This window comes from Amphibalanus amphitrite, unplaced genomic scaffold (assembly GCF_019059575.1).
Source record: "Amphibalanus amphitrite isolate SeventyFive unplaced genomic scaffold, NRLGWU_Aamphi_draft 000714F_arrow, whole genome shotgun sequence".
Taxonomy (NCBI): Eukaryota; Metazoa; Arthropoda; class Thecostraca; order Balanomorpha; family Balanidae; genus Amphibalanus; species Amphibalanus amphitrite.
This window is the reverse complement of record NW_024882208.1, coordinates 272,852-286,097: the sequence shown is the minus strand read 5'-3', so window position 1 is coordinate 286,097 and position 13,246 is coordinate 272,852. Positions and strand designations below refer to the sequence as shown.

The 13,246-nt window shown below is 54.6% G+C and overlaps 1 protein-coding gene across 2 annotated transcripts; it reads left to right on the top strand.

Annotated features, from left to right (window-relative positions):
• Positions 1-1,921: 1,921 nt before the first annotated feature.
• Positions 1,922-12,436, top strand: LOC122365078 (zinc finger protein 423-like). 2 transcript variants are annotated; one of them, XM_043335986.1, is made up of 6 exons: positions 1,922-2,080; positions 4,850-5,031; positions 7,246-7,388; positions 8,690-8,915; positions 9,265-9,487; positions 9,752-12,436. In XM_043335986.1, exons 1-6 carry the CDS (start codon positions 1,999-2,001, stop codon positions 12,058-12,060), a joined length of 3,165 nt encoding a protein of 1,054 aa, XP_043191921.1. In that variant the 5' UTR covers positions 1,922-1,998; the 3' UTR covers positions 12,061-12,436. The 2 variants fall into 2 exon arrangements, with proteins under 2 accessions (XP_043191921.1, XP_043191922.1); XM_043335987.1 differs by lacking the exons at positions 1,922-2,080; positions 4,850-5,031 and adding an exon at positions 5,071-5,103.
• The last annotated feature ends 810 nt before the right edge of the window (positions 12,437-13,246 follow it).

The window sequence follows — 13,246 nt, the reverse complement described above, 5'->3', positions numbered from 1 at the left end:
AAAGTCAAGGGTGTTCAAGCTGTTTTGCAAAAGTAGTGATTTTGAGAGGCTCATATCTCAGCAGCCGCTTGGGCGATTGAGTTGCGGTAATTTTTATAGGGTAGCAGCATCCCTCTACCCAAAATAGGATACTCTCGGTGCATGTGGGTCACCCCCAGTGCACGTGCAAAATACAACAATAAGAGGTGCCAAATTTGTTCCCATTTCAGTAACTCGGTAATTACTGGGGCGATTTCGCTGAAACTTGGCATACAGGTAGGCACCCACCAGGCAATGCATTCCCATGTGTTGCGGTTAGGGTGCTACTGCACGTGCGCACGTGCAGGGGCGTTTCCAGATCTCGAGAACGGCTGGGCCGATTGCGCTCAAATTTGGTACACGGTTGGGGACCAGTTAGTAGGGTGCCGTGCAAAAGTCATTTTGGACCCCGTTTGCACGTGCGCACGTGCAGAATGCCGCTTCCAGATCTCAGGAACGGCTGGGCCGATTGCGTTCAAATTTGGCACACCGCTAGCGACCGGTTAGAAGGGTGCTTTGCGCAAGCCCGTTGGAAGTACCCTCACGCTCTTCCGCGCGTGCAGGGCTAATACAGCTGCAGAAGCTATAGCTATGTTCTAGTAATCTTGGCTATAGCATGTGTTTAAAAGCACTTCAAGACATTGGACAGTGTTTGAATGATCACAGAGTCCTTTCATCTTTATAGTGGAGTATTACATCTGCTGTGTTACTGATGCCACAATAACTGAGCACCAAATGTGAAGATGGTTCATTCTGGCAATTGGACACATTTAATTGTCAATGTTTGGATTAAACACCCTGCAACTTTGTTGTAATTGCTTGTGCATCAGTTCATAAGGTGCATGCTAGTGTGTAGGTAGACATATTATTGGCCATTCCATATCCGGGGAGCTTTTTTATACGCGGAACATTGATTTTTAAGCTACTAAAGCTTGATACCCTCTATATGAAATTCAGGGAAACGATTGTTTCCATTTTGGCCCATATTTCTAAATATAATCATTTGTTGCTTCACCAACATCCTCTCTTCATTTAGATGCTCCTTTTGAGGACAAATTCATTTTATTTTAGTCTCGGTATCATTTCCGTCTCGGCCATTCTATCGATCACCTCTGCTCAGCTGCGGGTTGTCCTGTGACCTACCGGCTGTCCCTGAGGAGCAGAGCTCTGGCGCGCCCCGCCCGCAGAGGGCCGTCCTGGAGCGGAACTGGCGGCGGGGCGGCCGAGGGCCCGTTAACGGAGGCGCCGAGAGCTCCTGTCGACACCAGGCCCCGCCCCATGAACGACAGAGGGCGGTCCCAGGGCCCCGGGCCACCGGACGGTAGCGGCGGCGCCCGGCGGGCGGTCGGCAGCCACTCGCGCAGGACCGGCTGTGCCGACAGGGTCCGACAGGTGCCCCAGGTGCCGCCGGTGACTCCCGGACCAGGACGGTACCGCTGACAGCTCTGAGGGCGCAGAGGGACACACTGGACTGACAGGAGTCGGCGGGAGAGGAGGGAGGCCGTCCCAGCGAGTGGTGCCGAGTAGCACGGAGCTCCGGCTGAGTTGTCTGAGGAGGAAGTGTGTGAAGAAACTTACCGATGAACTTTTGCGCGGTGATCCCGGGACTATGATTGATCTGGTGATCTCGGGACTGTGAGAACTCGAGGAGCTCGCTGAAGCGTCCGCACCAGTGCCCTCAGCGCCGTGGATCTCTCCAAGGGGTCGCAGGCGCCGGTGGTATTACCGGAGGCGCCAGAGACTGCACCCGAGGCCTCGGTGAAGTCACTCAGCTCTCCACCCTCGGCATCCGGAGGTCGGTCAGCGTCGGCAGCTGGAGCGGCGTCGGTGACGTCTCCGTCGGTGTCGGCGGTGGCGGCGGCGGCGGCGGGCGCTGCGGAGCGGTGGGCGGCGGCGGCGGCGGTCCGGCCGCACTCTGCCACCCTGGCGGACTCGGCGCCCTTCCCGCCCTGGTGGCAGCTCTACGGCCACTGGTCCAGCATGGTCCACCAGCAGGGACGAGGCACCAAGCTCGCCTCCGTCATCAGGAAGATCCAGGCGTCTCTGCGCTCCGGTCCCGCAAGTACGCACCGCGCGCGCCGCGCTAGGCACGGCTCACAGACGCCACAGCGCTCGTTCACAAACACGTGTCTATCACGTCTGTCGCTAACACGATCTTAACGGACCCTGCCTTTTCCCTGACCACATTTCGCTGCTCTCGGCTAGCGGCCATCCAACGAAATAGCGGGTGGACGTCAGCTCCAATAGACGTCAACTTCTTCGGTCTGACCGCTTGCACAGATGTCCCGCCTTTCCCACCGGGGCCTGCCTGTGTCACAGGGATGTAGGTACTCAGCCGCGATGGCGCACGAGCTGGTAGACTTAAAGCCCAATGTCTAACCCTTTCTTATCTCATGGCCTGAAATGATCTCAATGGACCGGATGGGCCCACTTCAACAGAACAAGGCCACAAACATGTTGAGGTCGGCAATGTAATTGACGGATAAATGAATGGGCCCCAGTTGCTCCTTAGCGTAGCAATCCAATATTGGTGTGCCAATGGTTTATGCAAGGTGCATATTCATCAATCGATACACCAAGAGTACCTACGTGCATATCCATATGTAGCATACAGTAAACATTTGCATAGTTCAGAATGATATTCCTTGTGTTCGAAGATGTTCTATGCACTTGGAAAAACCTGCGAGTCTCGTATAGAGCATTTAATTTAGAGCATTGCATACGAGCAACAAACCAGAATCACAGTGCCCAGTCACAGCCATGGGATCACCGCCCGTTTTGATTTCACAGTGGATTCCTGATAAGATCTTATATAAGGACATAAGTGCTGCGGATGTCAGTACGGCCATGTACGGCTACTGGCAGCTATTTTACTCGGAAACCTTACAGGTGGGCAGTAGCAAAATAATTGATCGCAATGTCTGATTCTGGAGGCAGGCGGTCATAAGGATAACAATAACTCGTTTAACGGCGAATGGCTGGATGCGAATAACAGAACGCCTTACACCAAACTGTATAATTTTCATGATTCAATTAACTCTGTAGAATGGAATCGTGTATTCCTTAAGGACGGCATTGCTTTTGTGTTCTTGTTGGACAGTCCGCCGCACAGGCTGTGGTGCTTCGCCCCAGGATAGGTATACCTATTCTCCGTCCTGCGCTGTCGGACAAATACGAGAGCTGATGATGCAGTCATCCGGGGACGTTTGTACTTTCATCATAAGCTTACTTACGTGGCTGTTATTCAGACTGTTCAAGCTGTTATTCAGGCTGTTAACAGACCAAGTTTGAAAACAGAGGGAATGTCTGTTTATTTAATTATCTGATCAGATGCCTATAGATACCATTGAAGGAAGAACTAAATGCTGTGCGAACGCACACTTTAGTCAGCTTTGTATGGAAAAGGTCGATTTATGAAGGAACTGCGGGCCGGCTGGTATAGTTGTTGATACCAGCCGCGGGCCGGACGTCAGATGATCGCGAGCCGTATATAGGCTGCCGACCGCTGCTCTATAACAATTTAACCTTTGTTATGAAATAGAATATATGTTTATCAGCATAAGGTCGCGCTCACTTTTGCTTCTCGTTTCTTAATTATCTGTGTTGTTAGTCGGCAATCTGTTCGGGGCTTCCCTGTTGCGCAGACACTTTCTGAGCAGTGGGCCATTAGTGTCCTTTTTATTGTGTTAATGGCGTGAAACCACGCATATACGGGCTGCCAGTCGCGTCGCGCACTTAAATATCGCATTTTTACGTGTAGGTGATATCTAATGATCAAGTTGAGTAATTTGAGCCCATCAGATGGTATTTTAATTAGTTGGTACGCTTCATTGCATGCACCTTTTCCGGCGCCGTCACCCAAGGTTTTTGTAGAAGTTAGCCTGTCGGTATTTCAGAAGTTACAACACTAGTGCGTGTCTCGAGTCGTTTTCCAGATGCTCTTGACATATTTTTATTGGCAGTTCCTCCAAGCAACTAGTGAGGTGTTGAACTTGTTTAGAAAAGAACCCGCTGGTCGACCAATGCCCTTCAACGCCCTCCCTTATGTTTAAGCATTCGCGTTAGCTGCATATTAGCCGGTTTGTGACACATCTAATTTATTAATTGCCAATATAATTTTATCGCTATCCCTCAAGGGCTAGTCCTGTGACTATCTTTTTAGTAGCTTTGTGTTCTTGGTTCTGTGGCTACTGGCTACCTAGTATCTCGTAAGGCCGCTTGGTGATAGCATCTCAGAACAAGACAGTATCACCAGCTCGATTGACGGCCGACGCTGGGACAGTATCTACTATCTTCCTTCCGTCGCTCTTTGCGGGGCTGTCGGGTTCCATTAACTCTTCAAACAGTCGGTCGGTTTTACGGCCGTTTATCCAATAAAAGCGTCGTTTGATGAGTTCATCAGCGGGTGATTCGGTTTAAATCCCTCGAGGTTGGTCTGTGTTTCCGGTGGCCGGTAGACGAGCCGGGTATTCAGGCGGCCGTCGGACGGCTGAGACGGGTCTGATCCGGGCATCGGTCGACTGGAGGAGGCCGCAGTCCAAACTGGGCTGACTGGGCCCTAGCCTACTTATCAGCGGGCCGACCCCTGCTGGTTCACTGTGCTGCTAGTGTAGGGAGGTTGCCACGATGCGGCGAGGTTTATTGGTTAGCTTGCAATACTGGCCGAGCGAGTTTCTGTTTGGGGTAGGTAATGTTGTGGGCTTGGGTTGGACCCTCCCCTCCTTCCCTCTCTGCCCATGCAGCGGACCTGTCGACGGACTGACCACTCTCCCTCTCTGTTCTGCCTACAGCGAACCAGTCCACGGACTGACCCCCTCTGTTCTTTCCACAGCGGACCTGTCGACGGACTCCCAGTCCATCAGCAGCGAGGTGTCGCTGACCTCGGGCTCTCCGGGCTCCTCCGCCGAGCTCGACTCACTCGTCACCATCGGCGCCACCGAGGCCACGCCCTACAAATGCTGCTTCTGCGAGCAGGCCTATCCGAGACAGACGCTCATGAAGCTGCACGAACAGGTCAGTGACAGGAGGGGATCGGCAGTGGAGCAGGCCTACCCGAGGTAGACGCTCATGAAGCTGCACGAACAGGTCAGTGGTCCGACGGGGCTCGGAAGGGGAGCGGGAGAGGCAATGTGGAAATCAAGAGAGTAGGTTTTGGTGCGTCTTTGAGTGCTGTATTTGATTAATATTGTTTCATTGTGTGCCTTCCTTACTATTTAATGCATTAATAAACACCGTCTTTAGTAGTTTGAAACAGAAAATGTTGCTGATGAAATCAGCAAGAAGCTGATGCATATGTCGACCATCAACATCTCTCGTGCTTCTTTGCGGTCATTTATTCTGCATTTTGATGTAACTTACCGTCTTCTTATGCTAATTATAGTTATTAACAGTAAGATAAACTAGTGAAAAATATTATTTTCCTACAAGGATGTTACCTATTTTGCTAACAGACCAAACCTTACCTTTCCAAAACTCAGATGTCGCTCATACCAATTTATCAATCTGTAGCCGGAGTCCAGCTGGTTCTGTCCGGCCCAGTGTGGGTCGCTCCCTCCCCGGCCGAGCCCAAATATCGTGTCGATTTCCATCTAAACAGCTCCCAATCTGTATCGGATTGTGACGTGAAAGTGCGCCGTAACGTTAATGAATGAAGTGGCGGGTGGAAATCGGTCGCCACTCGTGAATGCACGCGCGACATTCGGGGTGCGGCGGCGGGACCGCTGAAATTCGGGGGCCACCGTCACGCCAGGAGTTTAGATCGACACGCCAATCTCGGAATGACCGTTTATGCTCATTTGTGAGATTCTGAAATAAGATGATTATGTAAACAAATTATGGAAGAAGGCCATCTCGCCGAGGCAAATAGAATGCTGCCTCTTTTCTGAGATATGGAATCACTTACGTAGTACGTACTCTAACTGAACTGCAGTCCCATTGGCTATTCAGTTTTTATTGTTCTTTATGTAGTGGTGCCTCCTGGTGCTGATCTCCAGAACCGCTGCGCCGATCGTCACCAAACTTTCAGTACCCTCCCGGACATTAATTTTACACATTGTGACAAAAAAAAAAAAAAATCCAAAGGCTATGATAGGTTGGCCGGAAATGACGTCAGAGTGACGTCATGTTCTGCCGTTTTCGACCCAAACAAGGGTTTCGCGGGAAGAGCTGTCAGGCCTATAGCTTTGCAAATACAGAAAAATGATAAAGACATAAAAGCTGTAGAATCAACAGGGCTACAAAACTGCTATCTCGGATTTTTGAAATTTTGGATTTTGACCCCCAAAAATCAATAAATAATTTTTTTTGATATAATAATCGAAAAATCCAAAAAGTTTTTTGAATTTCGCAAAAACCGGAATATATGTGATAGTCCTTACTGCCTTCCATCTACATACCAAATTTGAGATTGATACCTCTTTTTTTGGCGAATTTTTAGCGAAAAAACTGTTCAAAATTGATGACGTCAAATTTTCAAACTCAATTTTTAGCAATTCTAGACCCCGTAGCGCAAAACAAAGACCATCATTAGACTCCCCGTGACGAGTTGCATCGAATCAATACCCATTTTATGCAAAACTATCAACTTTAAAATTTGACCTTTTTTGCCTGACCTTGACCTGACCTTGACCTGAACTTCACCAGAAAGTGACCTAAGCCGTACTTGATAGTCTTATAACCAACACCATTGAGTTGGTAATGAAAAATTGGCCATAAAACATGCATCACACAACCTTAGTACCTAAAGTTAGGCTCATGTGACCTGACCTGTGACCCTTGGTGACCTGACCTGTGACCTGACCTGGTATTGTCAGTAACCTCTAATACCAACATATCTACTAGGCAACTGACGCCCTATCGCTGATTCTCGACAAAATGCGTTTTCCTCGGTGTTATAGCGCATTCCCTATAAGACCCGTGAACGGTGAAACCGTTCATCTTTGACCTGACCTGTGACGTCATCGGTGACCCCGAGGTCAATGAAATTTGGTTTCCTTCGACAAATTTGACAGACCTTTCGAACGCCGTTTGAATTTTGCGGATCCGTCCAGTAGTTTCGGAGATACGAGGGGGGCAAAAAATAGCCCCCCCCCCCACCAGGTCGCGTTATAAACAGACCCCACCAGGGCGCGGGTTAACGGCCACTGGCCGGTGTCGGCCCGTACCCCGACCCACCCGCTGTCCCTCGCCCCTCCCCCGACCCTCTGACGGTGGTCCTGTTCTTTTCAGACTCACACCGATCAGTTGCCGTTCGAGTGCGAGTACTGCGGTCACCGGTTCAAACACAAGCGCAGCAAGGACCGGCACGTCAAACTGCACACGGGCGAGAAGAAGTTCAAGTGCAAGTACTGTCCGTCCGCCTACTGCCGCAGGTGAGAGCCGAGCCGAAAGGGGAGGGAAGAGACAGGGGGTGGGGGCAAGACTAGACAATGGAGGATGCAACCCTCCAGTAGTTCTCTCGTAGTTCATTCTGAGCCCTCCCGTGCACGGGAGGGTTCAGACGCTAGGACACTACCGGCGTGTAGCTTCGTTAGAGTGGAAGCTACTATCGGCAGGGCTGGGTGATGCAGAGAGCGGTAGAAACCGGGACTTTCTGTGACGGCTTGTCGTGGTTAGGAAGACTAGCGGAGTTTCCGAAACTGAGGGACTCGGGCGCAGATACCCCGACAGAAATGGAAAGGTAAACGTATGGGAGTTCCGCGCACACGAAGGACCATAATTGAGGCGCCCCTGCGGGTGAAATATCGGGGTTCCCAATTCTGCAACTGAGGTGCCCCTACAGGTGGACTCACGGGGTTCCCAACGCTCGGGACCGAAGTTGAGGTGTCCCTACACACTATTCACGTGACGTGGGCCCTGTCCGACTGTCCTATTTACCCAGTTCGTAAGAAATCGGCAGTGACCGTCTCCCAGGAAAACATACCACGGACCGGCAGTGTCGTAAGGCGGACGTCGTAATTAACGATCTCCTCCCTCATAGTGTGAACCGGGCTGAAAATTAGTCATTTAGCCTGCAAGTGTTCGATCGTGTTTGAAGACAATGGCGTCCGGCACATATCGTCACCAATCAGCCTATTTACGAGCTGTTTACGTGTCGCCCGGTATTGCACCATTGTCCCATGACGTGACCACTTTGGCGGCGCACGCGGTGACTTCCCCAAAACCCCGGACCGTACCGGGCTGGGTGGTGGTCGGACATCCCCAGTCTGCACTGCCTCCCCCCCCCCCCCCCTCTCCCACCTGCTCAATATAGCGCCCGGTAAATACCGTCGCACAACCCACCAACAAACACACAAACACCAGGATACACTGACGGCCAGTCGGCAGACACCGGACCGAGTCTCTGACACACACGGGGGGCCGGTTAGTGACGCGGCGCGGCCCGGCCGGGAGGGAGCGTGCCCCCGTGACGTCACGGGAAGGGCCGTCTGGGTGGCCGTGACGTCACCGCTATGTGCCCATTGTCGACGCTCGGGTGCACTACGGGCTCGTCCGAGTGGAATGGGGTGCTGATTTACCTTGTTTGGTTGTTGTTAGTTTTGTGTGTTAGTGTAGCAAATACTCACGGCTGGGAATCAATGTATGTATGGTCGGCTAAGTTGTCTGGTGAAATCGTTGCTTCCTTACCAGCGTTACACAGCTACTAACTCCCTGCTCCCCGTTCTGCCGCCAGTGACCACCTCAAGATCCACATGCGCACACACGACAGCCAGAAGCCGTACCAGTGTTCGGTGTGTAACCGCGGCTACAGGACGGCGGCGGCACTCACATCGCACCTACAGAAACACAAGGACCGCGAGGCAGCGGCGGCGGCGGCGGCGGCGGCGGGGGACCGGCAGCCGCAGCCGTACCGCTGTCTGAAGTGTGCCGCCACCTACCCCAGCGGCGAGGCGCTGCAGGTGAGCTCCTGCCAGCTGACGGAGATGAGAGCTGTTATCTGACACGGAGATCAATTTGTGATGATGAAAATTTTCTGTCTTGCCTAGCCATAGGTTAGGAATATTTCTCGAAAGTCAACGTATGTGTAGAATCAATTTCTAACCTGAACGTATTTTCGACAGACAAACCTGGCCGTTTCGAGCAGCAGACGATACAATGCGCCCGTCTTGCGTCGAATGCTGGTAGATCGCTCGCTATCCATTATTTGCCACTCGCCTCCTCTATAACACTACTCGAACTTGTCATCCTATTTCGTCAAGCGTCTCCGCTCCCGTCTCCTGACATCACCCCTCCCGTGCTTCTCCACAGGAGCACGTGCAGGCGGCGCACGGCGGCACGCCGCGGCCGCCCAAGACCAGCTCTGCCGGCAGTCCGGGCGGCGAGTCGGCCGCTGGGGCGGGGGCGGGGGCGGCGCCGCCCCTGCCGCCGCCGCCGCCACCCGGATGGGACGAGTGGTCCTGTCCGTACTGTGACCGGCCGAGCCGCTTCAGTAACGTGGAGGCGCTCTCCTATCACATACAGACCCTGCACAGTGAGTGGAGACCGGCCGGGGAGTGACCTGTGTGCCGGGGAGGTGGCTGAGGGACCAGGGGTTATCGTTACATGTGGTGTATTGGGACAGCCACGCTGAGCAATCGTTAATTTCAACGGAGAAAGGCTTGCATCGTGCGTCAGACGCTTGGCGTTGTGAAGGAACTTTTAACGTGGATGTTAATGTGTCGCTCGTGACACCTGCTCTGTTCACCTGTAGTATGTTTCTGACCTCCTTTTCCATCTCCCCCTCTCCCCGTTGCAGTGCCGCTGATGATGCCGTCGGTGGAGAGCCCGCTGCTCGGCTACGGCCTGCCGCTGGTGCCTCTCAAGGCGCCCCTCTCCCCCATCCACCTGGTCTCGCCGCCGGCCGGTGACGGACGCACCTCCGTCAAACCGTTCACCTGTATGCTGTGTTCTGCGGCCGTGCCGGACGCGGCGGCGCTCATCAAACACATCCAGACGGCGCACGCGGCCGGCGCCTCCCCCGCCCCGGCTCCGGCCCCTCCGGTGCCCGCGGCCCACTCCGAGTCGAAGCGCTCCCCGGCGCCGGCGGAGCAGCCCACCGACCTCAGCCGGCGCGCCAAGAGAGCGCGCAGTAACGGCGAGCCGGCGGGCGCGGGCCCGGCGGCGGCCGGCGGCGCCGAGTCGCCCGTCATCTGCAGCCTCTGCGGCCAGCCATTCACAGAGTTCGAGGCGTACCGCGTCCACTTCCAGACGACGCACCTGGACGGCGCGGCGGCGGCGCCGCTGGCCTGCGACCAGTGTGGCCAGCAGTTCAGCGCCGCCGCCCAGCTCGAGACCCACCTGGCCTCCCACCTGCAGGTGACCGCCGTCCGGTACGCCTGCCAGCGATGCCAGCGCTCCTACCGGACGGCTGATGAACTACAGAAACACCTCACCGACCGGCACGCCCAGACGCTGTTTAAGTGCACCATCTGTCACGCCACGTTCGACTCACGGGTGGACGTGCAGGTGCATTTTGCCGTGAGTCACAGCGATGAGCTGCGCGTGCACTCGTGCTCAGCGTGCGGGGAGGAGTTCTCGGACGAGCCGGCCTTCATGCGCCACCTAAGGGCGGTTCACATGAGCGCCGCCAAGTCGTTCCCGTGTCTGCTCTGCGGCCAGCACTTTGATCAGCTGTCGGCGTACAAACAGCACGTGCAGAAACACCAGCGCAACTTTCAGTGTAAGATCTGCGGCGAGGCGTTCTACGTGGAGTTTCAGCTGGACCGGCACGTGCAGACGGCACACGCCAGGGAGCTCAAGGTGGCCAACGGCGAGCCCCGACCACCGCCGAAGAAGCAGCGCGGCGGGGAGGCGCTCCCCGCCCCTCCGCCGCCGCTGCAGTTCGCCCTCCCGCCGGTCGGGCTGGACGTGGATCTGAACCCAGCCTTCCCCTCCGCGCGGCACAAGTGTAACATCTGTGACTCTGTGCAGCCGACGGCGCGCTCGCTGGCTGAACACAAACTGGTGCACTGTAAGGTGGTGCACAGTGAGGTGTGCGCGGTGTGCAAGGGCGCCGTCCGCTCGGCAGCCGGCTACCGGCAGCACATGCAGCAGCACAGCGCGCCCAGCTTCCCGGTCTCGTGTGTCATCTGCCAGCAGACGCTGGTATCAGATGTCGAGGTAGGAATTCACGCCGAGTTTCACCTTCGCCGGGTCGCGGCGTCTCCGCCCACCCCGCAGCAGCAGCAGCAGCCGGCGGCGGCGCCCGCGGAGACGGCGGCCGCCAAACGGTGCTCCCAGTGCGCGGTCAAGTTCGAGACGGCCGCCGAGGCGGAGGGACACGTGTGTGCGGCTCGTGCGCCGGCGCGCCGCGAGCTCTACCAGTGTCTGATGTGCCAGCAGACGTACTCGGACCAGGAGCAGATCCGGGAGCACATCGCCACCCACCTGCTGGAGAACGCCAGTCACGCCTGCAACCTGTGCCAGCTGACGTTCGACACGCCGCTGAAACTGCAGATCCACCTGATCGAGCACAACTTCGAGGGCTGCGGCAGCTACAGCTGCTACATCTGCAGCGCCGTCTTCACGGCCGCCGCCGGACTCCAGAAGCACATGGTCGAACACGGCATCGAGGTGAAGCCGTTCGACTGCCAGCAGTGCCACCAGAGGTTCTTTTTCCGCACGGAGCTGGACAACCACGGCTTCCTGCACCGGATCGAGGGCTCTGTGCGGCGCGTAGCGGCTGGATCACCGGCGGCCGGCGCGGCGACCGCCGCGTCCTCTGCAGAGCCGGCGACAGCGTCATCTAGGGAGTCCTCAAAGGCGGCATCGAGAGACTCTAAATCGTCCGCGGACGTGGCGCCCTCGCCGGCCGGTGAGGAGACGGCAGCGCCACCTGTGGACGCGGTAAAAACGGAAGACGAGTCGGTCAAGTCTGAGGAGCCGGCCTCCGGGTCCCCGCCGGGGCGGGAGGAGTGTGGGGAGGAGTCGGAGGACGGCGGGTCCCCGGAGGAGCGGACCGTGTCCCCGCGGGGGGACGGCTCCGGCTCCGGCTCCGGGGGCCGCTGTGCGGACCAGGAGCCGGCCGCCGGCCGGCCGGCCGTGATCAGCGTTCACTCGGTGTAGCACAGCGAGTTATAGCGGACACCGCACGGCGCCACGCGCCAGAGGACCCCACCGGGGGCAGCGGAGGTGTGTCCAGAGAGGGGGTGTATTTATTGAAACTGTCCGTGGCCACACCGGCCAGCGCCGGGGGCCGTTAGAGAGCTGCTATGTCTCTATCAGTTGTTATACGCCGATCCGCGCGGCTCAGCCGTGGTGACGTCACAGCGACCCGAGGCGGCGTATCGAGTGTTTATTTGCTATCGAGATATATTTTACGGGAGAATTGGGTGCTGGGAGCACAGGTCAAGGCAACTGTACAAAAATGCATTTGTTTTGTGCAAGCCATTGTTGATTGAAAGCTTTGTGTACAAATTTTTAATAAATGCACTAAATGTTACGGTTGTTTGCACTACTGATTTGCGTGCCAACGCCCTTGTCACTTTTTATTCATCTATTTAACGCGCGAGGAGCTGTTGTCAAGTAGAACATCACACAGTGCGATTAAGTGTTCTCCGAAATAGATCGGACCGTTCGATAAATAAAATTCCGCAAGACATTTCACAAGAAAAATCACCGCAACTGAGTGTTATATATCAGTTTTGCGCATTTGGATTCGGCGACAACTAAATCAGCTCGCTAGAAAATAGTAGAACACGGTTAATTTTTCACAATTACAGCATGACCTACGAGTGAAAAACCTTTGCTGCTAGAGCGCCGACCCTTGGGTCAGCACATCTTCCGGTTGCTGCTGGTGAATAGCTCGTACCTAAAAATGAATGATCACAGAGCTGCAATTTTAAGGCTGTCATGTTCGTCATTTTCAGGCTCGTCGAATGACGTGCTTTTGTTTGGGGAAGCTCAACTCGGATGTTGACCTTAGGTCAAGGTCAGGGCAAGGACGCTCATGGTTAAAAAGAAGTTAGTTGATGGAGGTCATGTAGCATATTATTCGAATCAATACAGTTCATTCTGAGAGCTGGTGCATTCCCCAATTCGGTAACTCAAATTGGTTCGGAGTTACCGACGGAAAACTCCGATAACCGAAACTTGACACTAGTTAGGTCATGCAAGGTCAACAATGCAAAATGGCCTTAGGATTATGCTTTTAAAAGAAATGGTCAATTTGCTGATTCTTGATTACGGTGTTATGATAAAACTCAGACCTCTTCTGTCAAATGCAAATTAATAACTAATGATACGAACAAAT

Excerpts from the sequence above, each read along its gene's own strand:
- LOC122365078 (XM_043335986.1), top strand. The coding sequence starts at position 1,999 with ATGGTCCACCAGCAGGGACGAGGCACCAAGCTCGCCTCCGTCATCAGG. Across the intron at positions 5,032-7,245 it reads TCATGAAGCTGCACGAACAG|ACTCACACCGATCAGTTGCC; the intron begins GTCAGTGACAGG and ends TGTTCTTTTCAG. Across the intron at positions 9,488-9,751 it reads TCACATACAGACCCTGCACA|TGCCGCTGATGATGCCGTCG; the intron begins GTGAGTGGAGAC and ends TCCCCGTTGCAG.